Source organism: Bison bison, unplaced genomic scaffold (assembly GCF_000754665.1).
Source record: "Bison bison bison isolate TAMUID 2011002044 unplaced genomic scaffold, Bison_UMD1.0 scf7180017864263, whole genome shotgun sequence".
In the NCBI taxonomy this organism is placed as follows: domain Eukaryota; kingdom Metazoa; phylum Chordata; class Mammalia; order Artiodactyla; family Bovidae; genus Bison; species Bison bison.
Window position 1 is genome coordinate 7,546,144 of NW_011494835.1, and position 20,878 is coordinate 7,567,021.

The 20,878-nt window shown below is 38.4% G+C and overlaps 1 protein-coding gene across 2 annotated transcripts in view; it reads left to right on the forward strand.

Annotated features, from left to right (window-relative positions):
• The window catches only part of ADH6 (alcohol dehydrogenase 6 (class V)), a 39,876-nt gene extending 22,052 nt beyond the window's left edge, over positions 1–17,824 (forward strand). Inside the window, exons 2-10 of one of the 2 annotated variants that reach the window (XM_010848312.1) lie at positions 2,085–2,142; positions 4,147–4,248; positions 7,565–7,709; positions 10,369–10,456; positions 10,565–10,781; positions 12,214–12,474; positions 14,219–14,351; positions 16,730–16,868; positions 17,534–17,824. In XM_010848312.1, the coding sequence (XP_010846614.1) occupies positions 2,125–2,142; positions 4,147–4,248; positions 7,565–7,709; positions 10,369–10,456; positions 10,565–10,781; positions 12,214–12,474; positions 14,219–14,351; positions 16,730–16,868; positions 17,534–17,558 (1,128 nt within the window). In that variant the 5' untranslated portion in view covers positions 2,085–2,124 and the 3' untranslated portion in view covers positions 17,559–17,824. Of the gene's footprint in view, positions 1–2,024; positions 2,143–4,146; positions 4,249–7,564; positions 7,710–10,368; positions 10,457–10,564; positions 10,782–12,213; positions 12,475–14,218; positions 14,352–16,729; positions 16,869–17,533 lie in introns of those variants that run through there. The other variant, XM_010848311.1, reaches the window with a different exon arrangement.
• Positions 17,825–20,878: the final 3,054 nt, after the last annotated feature.

Sequence of the window (20,878 nt, forward strand, 5' to 3'; positions counted from 1 at the left end):
CAGATCTAGTCCCTTAAATCTATTTCTCACTTCTACTGTATAATCATAAGGGATTTGATTTAGGTCATACCTGAATGGTCTAGTGGTTTTCCCTACTTTCTTCAATTTAAGTCTGAATTTGGCAATAAGGTGTTCATGATTTGAGCCACAGTAAGCTCCTGGTCTTGTTTTTGCTGACTGTATAGAGCTTCTCCATCTTTGGCTGCAGAGAATATAATCAATCTGATTTCGGTGTTGACCATCTGGTGATGTCCATGTGTAGAGTCTTCTCTTGTGTTGTTGGAAGAGGGTGTTTGCTATGACCAGTGCGTTCTCTTGGCCCAACTCTATCAGCCTTGGGCTCCCAGAAATATAGATTACATATACTTCCTCTCTGTTTCTATTGCATATTCTACTCCCTCTATAATACCATGTCAAACACTGTATTATAATTGTCTGATTATTTGTTCACACTATGAGACTGTGGACTCTGAATATCACATTCATCATCATTACCCCAGCATCAAATGAATGCCTGAAATATAAGAGTGGCTTCTGACAAAGAAAAACAGAAAAAAGACACAAATTATCAATAATAGGAATCAAACAGAGTATATTACTACAGACACTGCAAACATCAAAAGAGTAATAAGGGAATACTAACACTTCTGTGGCTCAGCTGGTAAAGAATCCACCTGCAATGCGGGAGACGTGGGTTCCATCCTTGGGTTGGGAAGATCCCCTGAAGAAGGGGAAAGCTACCTACCTCAGTATTCTGGCCTGGAGAATTCCATGGTATATATAGTCCATGGGGTCACAAAGAGTCAGACAAGACTGAGCAACTTTCACTTTCACTCTTCGTTAGTAATTCTACACACATAAATTTGACAAATTAGATGAAACGGAGTAATTGCTCAAAGACTGCAGACTAAAATACAAAACAGAGTATTTACATATTCTTGTCTGGAAAATCCTCTGGACAGAGGAGCCTGGTGGGCTAGAATCCATAGGGTTGCAAGAATCAGACACAACTTAGAGACTAAACCAAACCAACCACCTAACAAAGACAAAGGTAATTGAATTCACAATTTTAAACATCCCCAAATAGAAATCTCTAGATCCAGATGGTTTCATTGAAGGATTCAACCAAACATTTAAGGAATTAATGTCAATTCTATACACTCTCTCCCAGAAAACAGAAGAAGAAGAAATAATTTTATGAAATTATTATTACTAATAATAATCAGTAATGAAACTAAAATCAGACAAAGACAGTGCAAAAAAAGAAAACTAATACACCAAGTAGAATTTGTTCCAGATATGTAAAGCTTGTTCAGTATTTGAAAATTAATCAATATAATCCACTGTAATCTCACAGGCTAAGGAAGAAAATCATATGCTCATATCATGACACAGAAAGAGCATTTAATCTTCTTTTCTTCCCTTCTAGCTAAAACCTGCCTACTGGTGTTACCTTTCATTGGGAATGTATTTCCTTTTCCTCATGTTCATCAGGGTCCTGGTCAAGTCTCTTAATCCACATACAGAGATTTGCTCAAATTCAAATCCTGATTGTTAGGCTTCTTACCCAAATTGGTTTCAATTTCTCTGAGTAACCAGCTCAGCATACCAAGAGGTGAGGAGCTTATGCTAAACTCCTAGATAAAACTAGCTAGTAATATCCTAATTCCTCAACAATGTGACACATGCTTGGAAAACCAATGGGTTACTCAAATTTAGACTCGTAGATACCATACCTGCATTGGGAAAACAACACAGACACAATTTTATACATGTTAATAGAAATTTTAAACTTGGACATTTAGAAGACCAAATTTAAAACTCAACAGAATGGATACTAAGAGGGAACCTCATGACTAATAGAAGAAAAACTGCACAATTTCACCTTTTGTGCTTTTGCACTGAGCTAAATCTTTTTGATATTATAATTAGGAACTTCCATCAAGGAACAGGAACATCTGTTTCCAGTTATGAGGTGTATTAATTACCTGATTAATACACAAAGGTCAGGACTCAGCCTCTTGATCAAACAGTGACCTCTACTCCCTTGGACTTTGAAAGTAACCAGAATCTCCTTTTCTCAGTATATTCATCTGTGGCCAGAAGAACACAGAGAAAATCAGCATGAGTACTACCGGGAAAGTAAGTATGGCATTCTTTTTTATGTCATATCATAAATGTGTCAACCTGTGTGCTTGTCTATTTACCAACACCTGGAGAAGGAAATGGCAACCCACTCCAGTGTTCTTGCCTGGAGAATCCCAGGGACGGGGGAGCCTGGTGGGCTGGCGTCTATGGGGTCGCACAGGGTCGGACACGACTGAAGCGACTTAGCAGCATCACTCAACTACTCTCTATACTCCTAAAAGTGGAAGACAATCTTAATCTTAATATCTCTCCTTCTCCTTCCCCTTTTCTTTTATTCCTTTTATATGCCTTGCCTTTCTTCAGTTTTTTTTTTTTTTTTCAGTCCTTTAATAGGCAATATATCAAGCCGTATATCAAACTTTCCAAAGTTAAAGATATATCCCCTCCTTAAAGGATCTCATACAGAGACATAGTAATTATGAAAGAGAGTCCAGGGGTAGTAAAAAAGAGAGGGGCATTGCTCCTAATCTTGCCTGGCTTCCCAGAGAAAGTGACATATAAAAGAAAACTTACAGATGTAAGAATTCACCAGGTAAAGGAGGAGACAGTTTTGCAGGTAGACGAAACATGAGGAAAAACAGAACAAAATTATCCAGAATTTTTCTGTTGTTCCTGAGGGCAGGAAATGACTAGAAATAAGGTTGGAAAGACTGACAGGAAGATCATGGAAAGCTCTGTAGACCATGTCAACAGATCCTGACAAACAATTGGTGACAATATCATTTTTAGGTAGGGAATTAGCATGATAAGGATTATAGTTCAGGGCTTCCCTGTGGCTCAGACAGTGAAGAATCTGCCTGCAATTGGGAGACCTGGGTTCAATTCAGGTCTGGGTTAAGAAGATCCCCAGGGGGGCATGGCAACCCACTCCAGTATTCTTGCCTGGAGAATCCCCATTGACAGAGGAGCCTGGCGGGCTACAGTCCATGGGGTCACAAAGAGTCAGACACACAACTGAGCAGCTAAGCACAGCAACGCTATAAAAGATGGACTTCAAGGTGATGAACCAAGCCAGGTGAAAGGCAATGAGGACTGGACCACACAGTAGCAGCAGAAATGGAGAAGAGGGGTCAGATTACAGAAATTTTTAGATTGTGGAGGTTGAGGGAAAGAGACAAATCAAGGCTCTTTCCAGGTTTCTTTCTTGTATTATTGAATAGATTACATGGCAACTCATTGAAACAGAGAAAGCAAAGAACAAATTGTGTGCTGTGTCCACCACTGGTCAAGGGAAGGGGGGTGGTGGAAGAAAGAAATAACAGTGTCTTCATGTTTTATCATGTTGAATTTGAGATACCTGTAGGACAGTCCAAAGGGTCTCAAAGAGTTGGACATGACTGAGCAACTAAGCACATTCAAATAGCCAATGAATAGAATCTAAAGCTTAGTAACAAGTCTGTTGCAAAGATCATCTATATAAAAGTAATAATTGATTCTGTATAAACTAGGTGAAATCACATAGGATAATAATTTATAGTGAGAACGATGACAGGCTGAAATCAGAACCCTTGAAGGACTACCTTACCACCAACAAACTCTTCAATCTCAGTCTGCCAGTGACCACCACCATTTGATGAAATGCCACAGCTAGATGGTCTCCATTCCTGCCTGCACCCCAAAACTGATTCTCTCCCATACCTAGGACCACAAATAACTCTCACACTGCAATGTCATTTCTACCCTGAAACTGAACTACTTCGTTCATCATAAGATCAAAAGTATGACATCTATCCTCTTGGTTGTGTAGCAGTATGTACATACAGTTAGAATTGCAAGACTGATTTGAATACAGAGACTGATAGTACAAGAAAAGTTGAGTTGAGGTCAAGAGGCTACATTCTGAGTATATTTAAGCAATGATTTATTCCTTTTTTTTTTTTTATCTAGGCTTGAGTGTGAAAGAATTGGATTCAACCTTCTAATAATCATTAATATAGGAATGCTCTAACTCCCAATCCTAAGGAGTTTCCCTTTCTGCCTCCATATTCTTTTTCCCAGGTTATCAGGTGCAAAGCAGCCATAGTCTGGAAGCCTGGTGGATCATTTTCCATTGAGGAGGTAGAAGTGGCTCCACCAAAGGCAAAAGAAGTTCGCATAAAGGTAAAAAAAAAAAAATCCACAATATTTCCACACCAAAACTCAGAGCTGTTCACTGTAGGTTATACATTCTTTTCACAATGTTCAACTCAGAAAGAAAACTATATGCTCTCCTATTTCTTTTTTTTTTTTAATTTTATTTTATTTTTTAACTTTACAATATTATATTTGTTTTGCCATATATCAACATGAATCTGCCACAGGTATACATGTGTTCCCCATCCTAAACCCTCCTCCCTCCTCCTTCCCCATACCATCCCTCTGGGTCGTCCCAGTGAACAGTCTTTTGGACTCTGTGGGAGAGGGAGAGGGTGGGATGATTTGGGAGAATGGCATTGAAACATGTATAATATCATATATGAAACGAGTCGCCAGTCTGGGTTTGATGCACGATACTGGATGCTTGGGGCTGGTGCACTGGGATGATCCTATTTCTTTTTTTTTAAACATTTCCATTAGTCTTCAAATCCAAACAGAGAAACAGTTGGGAAGGTATAGCATAGGTTACATACCCAATGGACACTTATTTTTAACTACTACTAATTAAAATAAGTTTCTACCCACAAACCATACTTTAATCTGTACTTTCAATTTTCTTTATGATATTCTTCATGATATTTAAGTTACCTTGAAATACAGTCCTCCCCCTATATCTGCAGGGGATTGGTACCAAGACTCCCCCACTCCATACCAAAATCCTAGGAGGCTCAAATTCCTTATATAAAATGGTGTGGTATTTGCATATAACTTACACATATTCTCCTGTATACTTTATTCACCTCTGCTAAGTCACTTCAGTTGTGTCTGACTCTTTGTGACTCTATGGACTGTAGTCTGCCAGTCTCTGTCCATAGGATTCTCCATGCAAGAATACTGGAATGGGTTGTTGTGCCCTCCTCCAGGGGATCTTCCTGACCCAGGGGTCAAACCCATGTCTCTTACATCTCCTGCATTGGCAGAAGGGTTCTTTACCACTAGCGCCTAGGTTACTTAAAAATACCTAATACAAGATAAATGCTATACAAATTGTTATAAATACAATGTAAATGGTATATAAATAGTTGCCAGCATGCATCAAATTCAAGTTTTGTTTGGGGGACTTTATGGATTTTTTAAAAATAATTTCAATCCCTTATTGGTTGAATCCATGGATGAAAAACCCATGGATAAGAAGGATTGACTGTATGTTTTATGAAATTTTGTTTGATTACAGATAAATCAAGACTCAGTCTTTGGAATTCAGGTTAGAGCTGGAAGAGGCTTACAGATACCTGTTATTTTAAAAATAAGATGAAAATCAATAATGTACAGGACTCTTCTAGCGGTTAAATAAGAACAGAGACTTCAACTGCTTTTCTCAACCTTGCTTATATGTCTGGAATCATTTGGGAGCTTTAGAAAATGCTGAAAACTGAATCCCACCCTTAGACATTTTGAATTTGTGATTTATCTGGTGTGGAGTGCAGTCTGATTGGGCTTCCTAAGGGGCATTAGTGGTAAAGAACCCTCCTGCCAAGCAGGAGACCTGGGTTTGATCCCTGGGTTGGGAAGATTCCCTGGAGGAGGGCATGGCAATCCACTCAGTATTCTTGCCTGGAGAATCCTCTGGACAGAGGAGTTTGGCAGATTATAGTCCATAGGGTTACAAAGAGTCAGACACGACTGAAGCAGCTTAGCATGCACACAGGCTGATCATTAGAGTTTTTAAATCTCCCCTAGGTGATTCTAATAAAAGGCTACCAGTCCAGAAGGTAGCTCACCTGACTTCTAGTTCAGTTTCTTTTGAATTTTCACTATTTAATGTTAGTAATGATGAATAAGTATTGTTTATTAATGGATCACAGAGGGATCATCATTTTCTGAGTTACCTTGCCTGTGCAATCCATGCCCTCTTTTCAAAAAGTCTTCTCTGGCCTATATGATCCATGGAGTGCACAGAAGGTCATTTGGCCATCTCTATTCACTCTCCACCCACAGGATCGCAACTCATACAGAGAGATGTGGACACCAACTCAAAAACATCCAGCCATTATCTGATAAGCTACAAATCTGAATCTCTCACTCAAGAATTTGAACAAGATACAAAGTCTGAGCAAGACAGGGGATGGAGGGAGCCATTATCTGATAAGCTACAAATCTGAATCTCTCACTCAAGAATTTGAACAAGATACAAAGTCTGAGCAAGACAGGGGATGGAGGGAGCCATTATCTGATAAGCTACAAATCTGAATCTCTCACTCAAGAATTTGAACAAGATACAAAGTCTGAGCAAGACAGGGGATGGAGGGAGCCATTATCTGATAAGCTACAAATCTGAATCTCTCACTCAAGAATTTGAACAAGATACAAAGTCTGAGCAAGACAGGGGATGGAGGGAACTAGAGAGGCTGGAAGGACTAAAGGCTGGCAGTCATTTTTAACCATGCGATCATATGAATAAGAGAAAGCCTGTCTTCTGAGAATGATAGGAAAATGCAGCTATACACACACTGAGTCAAAGTAGACAGATGAAGACAAAGGCTGCTTGATGGATTTCTAGATCCATTAATTCTAACTGCACTGCTTACAGTCAGGTTACAGGCAATTTTATGATACCCTTCAAATTATCCCCCTTTTACATGGTCAGATTTCAATAGATTTTAATTCTTGACTTAGCCGTGTGTGTGTGTGTGTGTGTGTGCACGCACATGCATTCCAACCCCATACCCATTTTAGAGATGAATAGACTGAGACTCAGAAGGACAATTCCTCCCCTGATCACACAGTTAAACAGGGGTGCAGAGCCAAGATTTCAGCTCTGAACTCCTTAGTAACCACTGCTCTGAGTGCCTCCACTTTAAACTATCTGGCTGATTTACAACAAAAAGTGGTATTACAACTTGTACCAATAACATAACTGTAAAGCCCCATGTGAAATAAATTAAAACCTCAATTATAATAGGAGGCATTATCCCTCTCCTTCCTATATTCCAATTCCTTCATTTCTATAATTGGTCTTGCTCCTCCACACTCCCACCCACAAGCTACAGTGAAGCACAAAGTGAGACCTTTGATGCCACATGTGGTTTTACAACGGTCTCTTCTGAGCCCATCCTACCCTCTCCAGTAAGTTTTAAAATCATTTGATAACAAAATTAGCTAGTGAAAAACATTGTATTGATTGAAACACATTACTGGCCCTTGTCCAGAATTAAAACTAAGAAATTAATGCATTAATATTAATGCAGCATATCAAACTACCAAAACACTTTACAACATTAACAATTCTACAACATCTCTGAGACAGAGAAAACTATATTCCTCTTTGCCTTCCATACAGATGGTGGCCACGGCGCTCTGTGGGACTGAGATGAAAATGTTGAAGGATAAAAATCTTCAGCACCAACACTACCCTATCATTATGGGCCATGAAGGAGCTGGAATAGTCGAGAGTGTGGGAGAAGGAGTGAGCACAGTGAAAGCAGGTATGAACTGGTACCTGGAATTAGGAGATAGCAGCAACTTGGAACCCACCTCAGGAATAAAAAGTATCCCTTAAATTATGTTAAGCATAAATGAAATAAAAGGTAAAATATTGCCCATTTCTTAGAAAAGGAGGGTTAAGTATAAATTACAGAAAAATACTAAATGTATTCTTTATACTTATATTTTGATATTAATAAAAATAAAAAATAGAATGTACTGAAATTGAACTTGAAAGAAAGTGCAAATGAGACAAAAATTTCCTCAAAAAAATCAACTGAGAGAAACTGTTGAACAATTGTTTAAATGAAGCATATGATAAGTATGATAAATAGTTCAACTATGATAAACAGTTGAACACATTAGTGAACTAAATAGGGAAGAAGTTCAGAACTGGATCAAATTAATGTAGGAATTTAATATAGGATTAAGTTTGCCTTTCAATTTTGAGGGGGGAACATGGATTTCAACATATAATATTGAAACAACTGGATAGTTTTCTGGAGAATAAAAGTAACTTGAGTTGCTATTACATTTTTATAGAAAGATGCTATATGAATCCAAGAATTAAATGTGAAAAGCGAAACCATAGAAGTATTATAAATTATTGTAACAGAACATTTTGTAATACCTCAGAGAAGAGAAGGAAATTTTAACCAACACAAAAAATTCAGATGTAAAATAACATATCGATAAATTTGAAAATAAAGTTCTTTAAAATTCTGTGTTAAAAAAATACCCTTCCCCCAAATCAACAAGCCAATATGACGGGCAGATTTCTTTAATTTATAAAGAATTCTTTAACACTAACTTATGAAAATTGGCAAAGGAAATGTACATCTAGTTTGGAAGGAAATATATAGAGAGATATAGATATATACACATATACACACAAATGCTTTTTAAGCATCTAAGAAGATGCCCAATCTCAAACCCTAAATAAATTAAAATTTTAAAGACAACAGAAAAACTGTTTATCTAAAAAATTAGCAAAGACTTGAAAGTGTAATATTTAGGGCTGACAACCTTTAAGGCTGTAAGACTAAAGTTCTCAACCTCAGTTGATAGGCTGTCAGCTGGGGCTACAGCCCTCAGCTCCTTGAAGCTGCTCACATTCCTTCTCATGGGGTCCCTTTACCCACTTCTAGCCTCAAAGCTGCAATGGCACATCAAGTCCTTCTCATGCTTTGAATCGCTTTTTCTTCCTCTTCTGCTTTCCTCTTGTCTCCTTTCATGGATCTTTGGTGAAGAAGATTGCTCAGTCGTGTCCCACTCTTTGCGACCCCATGGACTGTAGCCTATCAGGCTCCTCTGTCCAAGAGACTTTCCAGGCAATAGTACTGGAGTGGATTGCCATTTCCTTCTCCAGGGAACTTCCTGACCCAGGGATCGAACCAGGTCTCCCACATTGTAGACAGATGCTTAACCATCTGAGCCACCAGGGAAGTCCTTTGGTCCACCTAAATAACCCAGGATAATCTCCTATTTTAATGTCAATTGCTTAGTAATCTTAATTACATCTGCAAAGCCTCTCTTCTTTCCATGTAACATTCACAGGCATGATAACTTGACATATTTAATTTCTGGGAATTAGGATAAGACATCTTTGGTGAGCCATTTTAGAAATTCTGTCTACCACAGACCATGCGTGCTCAAAATATTCATTGCATTGTTCTTTTTCATGTCAGAGAGGAAGAAATAATAAAAATAGAAAACAACCTAAATGTCTGTCAGTACACAGGGTGCTGCTTAAATATAAATTACAATATATTTATATAACAGAATACTATGTAAATATTAAATAAATGATAGAATGCTGTATCATTCTGAGATAAGAAATCTCCAAGATCAGCTGTTAAATAAAAAAGCAAAGCCTATGATAGGGTACATAGTATACTAGTTTTTGTATTTCTAAAGGGATTATGTCTCTGAAAAATACCTTGGATATTGATAAAAGTAATTGCCTTTAGGGTGGGAGAAGGAAGACTAGAGACTTGGATGTCAATTTTCACTTGTGCAGTTTAAATTTTACCATGAGTATGTATTATTTTTTTAAAAAACTGAAAATAAATGAAATTCTACAAATTATTTTTACAGAAAATATGAAGTAAATTGCTCTGGTTTACAAGGATAGACAATGGGGCAGTCAGTAAGTCCATCACAGGCAGGTTATTCTAATATTCTTCTTATACTTTGAACATTAGTAGAAAAAACTGCCTACCTCTGGAGAAAGGATTGATATAAAACACAGAAGGTAGCATGGAGACAATCCTCTCTCCCGGATCCAGAAGCTTATTCTGTGAGTTTGTGGTATCCAGACAATTTTAAATTCAATTCCTGACACCAGAAGTTTTATAGGAAATGTAAGAAAAGACTTGGCTGAGTGGCTACATGACAAAGCCATCTGGTGCCTCAAGAGGAACTTAGAAAGGAAGCAAATCTGAGGCCAGCCCCTTGGGAGTCAGACATTGAGCCCAGGGCTAGGCACACATGCCAAAGATATCCCCTTTTTCGTAAGTATTCTCCACAATAGCAAGCACAATTAAATGTGGAACTAATTCTTAGTTATATTTTCTTGAGCGCCTTGTTGTTGAGTTCCTGAGATACCGCTATCTCTTTACTTTAAAAATAATGCCTTAATAAACAATTTTGCTTTCTTAGGAGATAAAGTTATCGCACTCTTTCTACCACAGTGTGGTGAATGCACCTCTTGCCTTAATTCTGCAGACAATTTTTGTATAAAACTCAAGTAAGTTTTTACAAACTTTTTTTTGAAAAATTAATTCAATTTCCTTAAAAGGAATCTAAACTTTCTGCTTCCAAATAAATGTTTTTTGTTTGCTTTTGTCTATAAAAGACAGGCAGAAACCCACCTGATGTCTGATGGTACCAGTAGATTTACCTGCAAGGGAAAACCAGTATACCACTTTGGGAATACAAGCACCTTCTCTGAATACACAGTAATGGATGAAATCTCAGTCGCCAAGATTGATGCAGCTGCACCTCTGGAGAAAGTATTCCTAGTTAGCTGTGGTTTTTCTACTGGGTATGGTGGTGCAATCAATACTGCCAAGGTGAGAAGCATTTATATCCATTATGAATGTAATTGTTGACATATGGAGTTGGAAGGCCTTATGTGTCTGGGCCATGTCTGATCATATAGCCTGAGAGAGACTCGCAAACCTGCCTCAAAACATCCTCAAGTTCTTTATTATTGTCTAGTCACCTATACTCCCTTGCACATATTTCCCATTCCTTCTTGGTCAGTAGTATGTGGCAGATTAAGTCTAGATGCCATTCACAAGTGGAGACATCAGGTATTCCTGGAAGTGAAACATAATACAGTTTTAAAATGACTATATATCCTTCCACATTCCAGTTAATTCTTTTTTTCTTTCAACATACATTTATGGGGCCATTCACTGTTCCAGGTGCTAGGATTCAACAGCTAAAAGTGCCCATTGAGCTTCTATTCTGTTATTTAACAGATGGTGAAAAGTTCCTATAAAAACAAAAGGGAAGTAAAAAGACCAATTGATGGAGAAGATGTTGGCATACAAAACAGACTAGTCAGGTAACCCCACTCTGGTTGAGTGGGTTACTGCTTTGTTTGATTTTTTTTTTTTTTTTTTTTTTTTTTGGTGGTACCACATTGACTTGCAGGATCTCAGTTTCCCAACAAAGGACTGAATACAAGCCACAGCAGAGAAAGCCTGGAATCCTAACCACTAGGCCACTGGGGAACTCCAGAGTAGGTTACTGTTAAATGACAGTTTCTTGAATATCACCCAAACCTGCCTAGCTTCTTTCTTTAAGTGGTTAATAAATTTCCTTTTTAAAAATTTTTTTCTTTTGTATTTCTTATTTGTATTGGAGTATAGCCGATTAACAATGTTATGATAGTTTTAGGTGAACAGCAAAGGCACTCAGCCATACTCAGCCATGTATCCATTCTCCCCCAAACCCCTCTCCCATCCAGGCTGAAGCAGCAAGTGAATTTTGGTTCTTTATTTTTTTCCAATCTCCATTAGTCCTTATACTATCCAGAGACTTAGTATGGGGTTCAGTTTAAATTAGTCTCATTTTAGACCCAATAAAAAATAAGTCTTTACTTATAAGGCACTGACATTATAAGTGAAGCAAAGTTTATGGATATCCACAAGAAAAGAGAAGGGAAATGTTGCAAGAAGGTGGAAAACTCAAAAATATATGAAATTAAATACTCTGTTAAATAAGTCTTAAGAGTCAATGAAAGTTCATTAAACTTCTTCTATTTACCCTAATTCCTGAGACTTAAAACTCTTTTTACAGGTTAGTTTTTGCTCCTCTGTCAAAAAGTATCCCATATCTAGAAATATGTTGAGAAGCTAAAACTCTCTAGTCACATGTTTTATTTGAAGATGGTCTTTGTTTATGTCTCATAAAAAAGTACATCCAGATCTTGTCTGTCCAATTAAGTAACAGTATTGTTCTCTTTGCTCTTTTTTTCTGCCTTTGGGTATGCAGGTGACCCCAGGCTCCACTTGTGCTGTGTTTGGCCTGGGAGGAGTTGGCCTGTCTGTTATCATGGGCTGCAAAGCAGCTGGAGCAACCAGGATCATTGCAGTGGACATCAACAAAGACAAATTTGAGAAAGCAAAGGAAGTGGGTGCCACCGAGTGCATCAACCCACGGGACTATGAGAAACCCATCCAAGAAGTTTTATTTGACCTGACAGGTGATGGTGTGGACTTTAGCTTTGAGGTCATTGGAAATCCAGAAACTGTGGTATGTGATTTACAATTATGAAAATCACTGCTATTTCTATCAGTCATTGTTTTTGTTTTAAGATTTATGTATTTATTGGCTGTGGTAGGTCTTCATTGCTGCACATAGGGCTCCCTCTAGTTGTGGTGAGTGAGGGCTACTCTATAGTGGTGCACGGGCTTCTCATTTCCATGGATTTTCTCTTGTGAAGCAGAGGCTCTAGGCGCCTGGGCTTCAGTAGTTGCAGTGCATGGGCTCAGAAGTTGTGGCACACAGGCTTAGTCATGCCACAGCAGGTGGGATCTTCCCTGACCAGGTATCGAATCTGTGTCCCCTGCATTGGAAGGCAGATTCTTATCGATTGGACCACCAGGGAAGCCCCCAGTCTTTATTTCAGATTTTTAACTGAGTGAAAATTCTAAAATTCCCTCCACAATCTTCTATTTAATTCTCTTTGTGCCCCTGACATCCCACCTGGCACCTTCTGTCTACTCTTATAAATATATTCACTATCCCAAACACTGAACCCCCATACTGAGTTTTCTTCTCCCTCTGTTCCATTATATCAATACTATTCCTTCAAATAAGCAGACAGCCTACAATAGACAGGAAAAAAAAGCTTTGTAAGGAATTCTTACTGAATTATTTCATAATAAGGAGCAGCTTAGTAACTATAACTTCCAAGCCAGAAGATTTAAATGTGGTAAGAATAATTAATGACCCTGCAAAGCTCTACACTTTCACAAAGTCTATCATGTTGGATCTGAGATAATCGTCCAAGAAATATTATTTACCAACCTTGATTAAAAGAGTTCAAGAATGAAGGGAAAAAAATGGTAATTTTTCTGGCTGAATATGGTTTATGTAAGAATATAAATGGATAGGACATTATTTCACAAATTGAGACTCTCTTTCTTTGGGACTGTAGAAATAGCATACTATTGGGTTGCATGTCTCCATCTTCTAATCAGCTCCATGAAAACCCAAGATCTGTCTCTTCCAACTGAGACTCTTTCCTCAGCTTACAAAATGTTTCCATTCCTCACTACACATAAATCCCCTCATCTATAAAAATGATATAACAAAATCATAGGCTTTCCTGCAGATAGTCTTGCTCCCAAAAATAACGTTTCAAAATAAATAATGGGAACATGCTTATTTATAACTTTGCTAATATATGATGCTACACAAATAGCCAACTATATTTTTCAGTATCTAAAAGAATATGCTAAGTCGCTTCAGTCATGTCTGACTCTTTGCAGTCCCACAGACTATAGCCCACCAGGCTCCTCTGTGCATGGAATTCTCCAGGCAAAAATACTGGAGTGGGTTGCCATTTCCTTCTCCAGGGGATCTTCCCAACCCAGGGATTGAACTTGCATCTCTAACATCTCCTGCACTGGGAGAAGGGTCCTTTATCACTAGGGCTACCTGGGAAACCCTATGAATATGTCAGCTCTAACTAACCACCTATGTCAGTATAAAAATTATTACTGTCATTATTGTTATTACTACTACCATGGGTGCCTTTGTTTTCATTTTTTTATTCTCATCTATTGTACCAGATACTATACTCTGTAGTACACAATGTCTTATTTATGCTTCAGTGCCTTCTTAGAAAATAAATGTTATTTCAAATGAGGACAAGGAGCATCAGAAAAGCATGTAACAGACCACTGAGAACAGTCAAGCTGAGATTCAGACTTAGGTCCAACTCTCAAGTACACCTCTTAACCCCTCATTGTTTTCCATTGCTTTACAACAGGCAGCTGCCCTGGCCTCCTGCCGTGAGAGCCATGGGGTCTGCGTGATTATTGGGTTAATCATTGGTGTCCAACTCAACATCAGTGGCCACTTGTTCTTCTCAGGACGCTCTTTAAAGGGATCTGTTTATGGAGGTATGAATGATTCAGGGAAGAATGGAAATGTGTGGGATTATAGAGGAGGGAAGTAAAGAAATGTGTAATGAATGCTTGAATGAGAGCTTTAGATTATAGTTGTTTCAACACACAAGTATCTAAGATAAGGGGATGAATATTGATGTATGCAGTTGCTTCTTAGTAATTTTTCTTCTCATGCAAAGGAAGAGATTTTTTTTTAATTGATTAGTGTCCAAAGTTTAATGCAAATTCTAAATCAAAAAGGAAAGGCAATACCGTGATCAATAACTATTCAATTCAGTTACATGACGGCCAACTGGACTTCTTTGGAGAATATACTGAATTCTTAGTAAACGGTTCAACTAATGTTAAATCTTACCCAAAACAATCGAGTTGGCATTGTACAACTCAAAGACATTAAACATAATGAACTCATGATTGAAAAGAGAAATGACCGATAAAATTGAAAGAGAATATTTTTTCCAGAGGAAAAAAAATTTTTCATACAATCTCTTGGTTTTCCATTTTTTAAACCTGTCTTACAACTTATATATTTTAAGGACTCTAGAAGCATTTTCTTACTGAGGAAGTAGAAAACAAACTAAATCTGTGTGGGATTCTAAGCTCATAAGCAAGCAACCTGATAATTAAGAGACATATACTTATCCAGATATTTGGGGGAAATTTGAATTCTTGGGCAAAAGAGATGAGAACCAGGAGCTACCTGAATTTTGGGGACTGGTGATCCATTTGTGTTCTCCCAACTACTTATGGCAGTGTACTGTAGGTACCAGGAATCTTACCGAATTCATGGGCATAGAGTAGAAAAATGGCATGGCCAGCCAAAAAAAATAATAAATCAGTTTGATTATCAGTTCCCCCATTTGGGATAATTAGACATACCCATTGCTATTTCCCTCTAGAGACAATATTTCCCTTCGAGACAATAATTGTTGATTCCAAATACACATACTCAGTTAACTCTTGTTAAATAGGATCACTAATATTTCAAATAAAACTCACAAGGAAACTATTTTGCTCGACACCTATACATTCGTATAATGGTCATGAATGTAAGTTAATTCCTTCTACAGATAGTATGATCCACTGGTTTCAAAGGTTTTCAGTTAAAGGATAGCCTCTAAGGACAGGACTGCTAAACCTCCTATAATGTACACAGTGAAACAATTTCCCCCTAAAATTAGTGGCCTTGTTCACAAACACTATCTAGCCTAGTTCTATGTTCCTGGACCCATCTTTTTTGTTTTTGTTTTTGTTTTTTTTTTTTTTGGTTAAAAGAAGAAACAAAAAACAAGTGAAAGTGTTCTTTACATAGATATAAAAATGCTTTATCAGATCACCAATCAACAGGTAGAAAAGACTTCAAAAGTTGTTATCACAAGAAAAAATGGTAACTATGTGTGGTGATGGATGTTAACTAAACTTAGTTCAATAGTAATAATTTTATAATATATACATATATCAAATCATTATACATAGAAAACAAATATGTTACATATTAATTACACTTCAACTTTTTAAATGATAAAAACAAATAGAAAAACACACCATGCCTCATGTCATAACACAGAGCATCAGAATTCTTGATTACAAATAATTAAAACCAACTTAAACAGAAAATAAATGTATTGGAAGTGTTTTAGATAGTGTTGAGAATAGTTTTGGGAAGGCTGGAGAAACTGGCTGGGGCTGGAACCAAGAAAAGCAAATAACTGCCAAGACCCTGTCACAGAACCAGCTGCTTAGGACACTTGCCTCCTTGCAAAATCACTCACCCTTTGCAGAAATGAGCAGACCACCAAATTCTTTCTGGTGACTCACTGGGCATGTCACTCAGCACAGTGCTAAACAAGAAGACAATGTTTCTTGAGACTCACAAGAACAGAGAAAATACAATGCTAAGTTTTATATTATCTTAACTGACTCCATCTTTTCCTGTGCAATTTTACTTCCTAAAGGCACATTTTATTCTTATCTCGCTTTATAAACATTCATTTTTCAAAAGCTGTCACTGAGCACTGCCATGGTGAAAGTTCTTCTCTTCCCTTAAAATATTTGGCTCTTTCATGAAGCTGCAGATCAACACACACACACACACACACACACACACACACGAAGCATCTCTAAGAAGAGGTCCATGTTCTAGTTGCTGTAAACAAATACTCCTCTGCAGGCCCAGAGGTCTCCTCCAGGATAAAAGCCTTCCACACAAAGTAAATGGCTGGGACAGGCATTCATTCTCCTGATGGTCCAGATAAGTTAGCAGGAAATCCTTGTATTTCCTCAAAGCCAACACCTCCAGCAACAAATTGTAGGGCCTTTCTTGTATACTGGCTCTCGTGTATAAAATCTGTTGTTTATCTGTGTATTTCCAGGCTGGAAAGGCAGAGATGGTGCCTCTAAACTGGTTTCTGATTATATGGCAAAGAAGATTAACCTAGATGCACTAATTACCCATTCTCTGAATCTTGACAAAATCAATGAAGCAGTTGAATTAATGAAAACGGGAAAATGGCAAGTGACTCACACAATTTTTATGTCTGAGTATTTGGGGCCAAGAGAAATGGTGTGTGGAGGTGGGGGAGGCCAGGGAAGTCATGGCTGGAGAAGCCACATACAGGCAGCTGAAGGAAGTTTCAGGAATTTGCAAAAAATCTCCTTCCCTTATGCATTTTGTTTTATTACCACTTTATAATACATAATTCTTAAAATACTTAAATGATCACCTACCCTTACCACTAGAATTTTATTTCCAATTTGGTATTGCTTTAAATGTACATTAACTTACTGAAGTTAGCTCATAAAATTCTAGCCCAAATTTAAGTTCATAATTTATAAAAAGACAATTATTATTTTTGTCGTTCTATTTCAAAGGAGAAGTTATCTCTAGAATTCTAAATTCTAGCACCTATCTTTGGCCCACAAACCAAACACTAGCCATAAACTGGACATTAGTATTCCCCAAGAGAGTATAAGCCTACTTACATATTCCTTACTCTTGGGATTTCACATCATTTTGAAAAATCTCATAACTGATTTAATCTGCTTATTTTCACCTAAACTTTAGGAAAGGGAATTCAATTTGTTCATTGGTATACAAAGTGAAAATTTGAAATTCAAATCACAAATGTTGCTTTAGAAACATTTCAACTTTTTTTTTTCCTTTCCTTTCTTTTTAGTGTCCGCTGTGTCCTGTTACTTTAAGTATGATGCTCACCAACTAAAGGCCATTTGCATAATTTCACAATTTAGAAGAATTATCCACACAACGCTATTTCTATCTGCTTGCCTCTGATTCATTTAGCAATGGGCTCATATCCAGCTTCTACTGTCATCACTTCATCACCATTGTTCTTATGTGACCAAGTGTCACCCAGGAATATCCTCCCTTTCAGAGCTAGATTAAAGTTGATTTGAATCACCCAATCCCAGACCCTTCAAATAAATAAAAATCACCCAGGATACTCCCATTGCATCGTTCTCTCTCTGTCTGAGCCCACATTTCCTTGCACACTGTGTTTCTTCCACATCAAGTTCTGCCCTATTTCACACCAAAGAAACAAAACTCACCATTCATGAGCTTATTGTACATTCAATAAGCCACAAGTTCCAGGAAATCTGTACCTCCCAAGAAGCCCTCAGCCAATGACTGATAAAAGTTGCTAGAAAATACACAGTTGACAGAGTATCCCTATAAGATTAAACTCCAACTGTCCACTTTGATAGTCAGCTTTAAAAACACACTCTTACACCCAAATGCATAGCAGCATTATTCATAATAGCCAAAAAGTGGAAGCAACCCAAGTGTCCATCAACAGAGGATGGATAAAAAAAAATTGTGCATGTACACACAATGGAATTATATTCACCCCTAAAAGGAAACAAACTCTGACACATGGGTGATAACATGGATGAAACTTGAAGACATTATACTAAGTGAAAAAAAAAAAAATCAGTTATTCAAGTACAATTGTGAGCTGGATCCCATTGTAAGATGGACCCCAATGATCCCCACCTTCTGGTATTCATGCACTTGTGTAATCCCCTCTCCTTAAATGTGGGTTAGACTTAATGACTCAATTTTCACAGCAGAAATGATGAGACATTGTTTCTGAAATTGAGTTCTATTCCATCTGGGGAGTGTCTCTCTTCTATTGCTTGTTCTGGGAGAAGCCAGCTGGTACATTAAGAAGCAGCCTGAGGAGAGGGCTTGAGCTTAGAAATGGGTCTTCTGAGGCTTGTAAACAACTACGTAAGTGAAACTGGAAGAACATTCTTCCTGAGCCAAGCTTTGAGATGACAAGCCCTGGTCAATACCTCAATTACAGCTTTGTGAGACACCCTGAACCAAACCACTCAGCTCAGCTATTCCCTGATTCCTGACTAATAGACACTTTGAGAACACAAATGCTTATTTTAAAGCACTAAGCAACAGATAACTAATATACTGGTAGTAAGTGAGATACAGTCTCTCTTGGCATGCTCTTGGGGTGAAATTACTGTGAGTCTCCTGTGATTAATTTGGATGGGATACAGATTACAGGATATGTGCTGCCTCGTGCAGTATTATAGCATTTGAGAGATAAGATGGCAATGGTAATAATGAGGGCTGTGGATTTAGTTATTGTTAAGTGTCATCAATTCACTGAAGGGAAAAAATGATAGGCTTGAGTCAGACAACAATCAACCAAGAGTATGACTAACAATCACAAGACTTCTATAGCGGCATTTAAATGTCCCCTTATCTCCTACAACTAGAGGACAAATTGGGCTGAAAAATCAGGCCAATGATTTAATTATGATATTAGCAAAATTGCAGAGAAGTTTTCATCTATAAATCTGTCACTAAAATCAGGGCAATGATAGGAAAGAGGTGATATCTTAAAACTGAACTGGACTATCTTAACTTTGAACTGCAGATTCTCCTAAATGCTATAGGCCTAAAGAAGTGTGCCACTCCCCCTTGCCACAGGCAGTAGCCTATCCTTGCCTGGAGACCACAAGGAGCCTTACTAAGGTGAAAGTGAAAGTGAAGTCGCTCAGTCATGTCCAACTCTTTTCGACCCCATGGACTGTAGCCTATCAGGCTCCTCCGTCCATGGGATTTTCCAGGCAAGAATGCTGGAGTGCATTGCCATTTCCTTCTCCAGGGGATCTTCCTGACCCAGGAATCGAACCTGGGTCTTCCGCATTGTGGGCAGACGCTTTACCATCTGAGCCACCAGGGAAGCCTAAGGTGAATTACTAAGGTGAATGCCTCATAAAATGATACTTGCCTCCTTAAAGGTATACCTTTACTTCTCCTCATGATTTCTAGGCCAATAAATGCATTCAAATCTCAGTTTGACTAGGGAAATAGTTTATTTATTTTAAAAAAACTATAAAATCTGGCTCACATGTATTAGCAAGAATTAGAAAAACATGTTGAAATCAATCTCAGGCATTCTAAACCAGAGACTATAAGGGAGAGATTGTTGGAATAGGAGCAGTCTCTTATAACTCATGATTTAATTCCTGAGAAGGACATCTGGAGTCAGTTCTGTGCTAGTGGAATGGCTCCTCAAAGCTTGGAGGAAAAATAATGCCTTACAATAAATGAGATTGTCACGCGAGTGTATGTCACGGCACCATAGATGTCATACGAGTGTATGTTCCTCGGTTCTTTGTCTCGTCACAACAAAGATTTGGAGCAACAGACATTAAAGCCCTCGGCGCGTCACAGCTCTCAGGTCTTGGACAAACCATGTTACAGCTCTTAGGCAGATCAGTGTTACAGCTCCATTTTATTTAGAAGATAGCAGGAGAATCCAAGACTCAAAGAGAAGAGAGTGGAGGAGTGCGTGGGGAGGGAGAAAGAGAGAGAGAGAGTCCGTGAGAGAGCGCTTTGGCTCCTCCTTTTATATGTTTTTTTCTCCACCTGGGCCTGCCCTATGCAAATTGGGCTTAGCCAGGAGTGCTGTTTGTTCTGTTTGTTCTGCCTGAAGTTTTCACTCTGGTCCTCGGACCTTCCTTTGACCTTCCTTGTCTTTTAGCCACCGCCATTTTGGACTCCTTTTCCCTATTCTACCTACCTAACAAGATGAAGACACCATAAATGCTTTGGAAGAAGCCAACAGGTTTAGAGAAGAGTGATGTTGGCATCACATGAGCATGAAACACTCCCTTTGTCTCTCCCCTTCAGTCTCCAACCAGTAAAACATCCATAACTCAACAAAAATCCCTCTGCCCAACACACGAGGATGTCAGAGATGTCCATATCTGTACATCTAAAAGTCAGTAGACTGGAACACAGAGAGGATGCAGAACTGAAGACACTATGGAGGCAGTCCCTGTGACCCCAGCTCCCCAGCTGTGGTGGCTGAGCCTGTAGCCTCAGAGAGCCTGGTAGCATCAGGAGAGGTGAAACACACAACTCCAGTCTCTGAGCTATGCAGCAGTGGGGCCTGCAGCTCTGTCCCTGAAAGCACCCTCGACTCCAGCTCACTAGCATCCTCAGTGGCAGCTCCTGTGAACGCCAAAAGTGC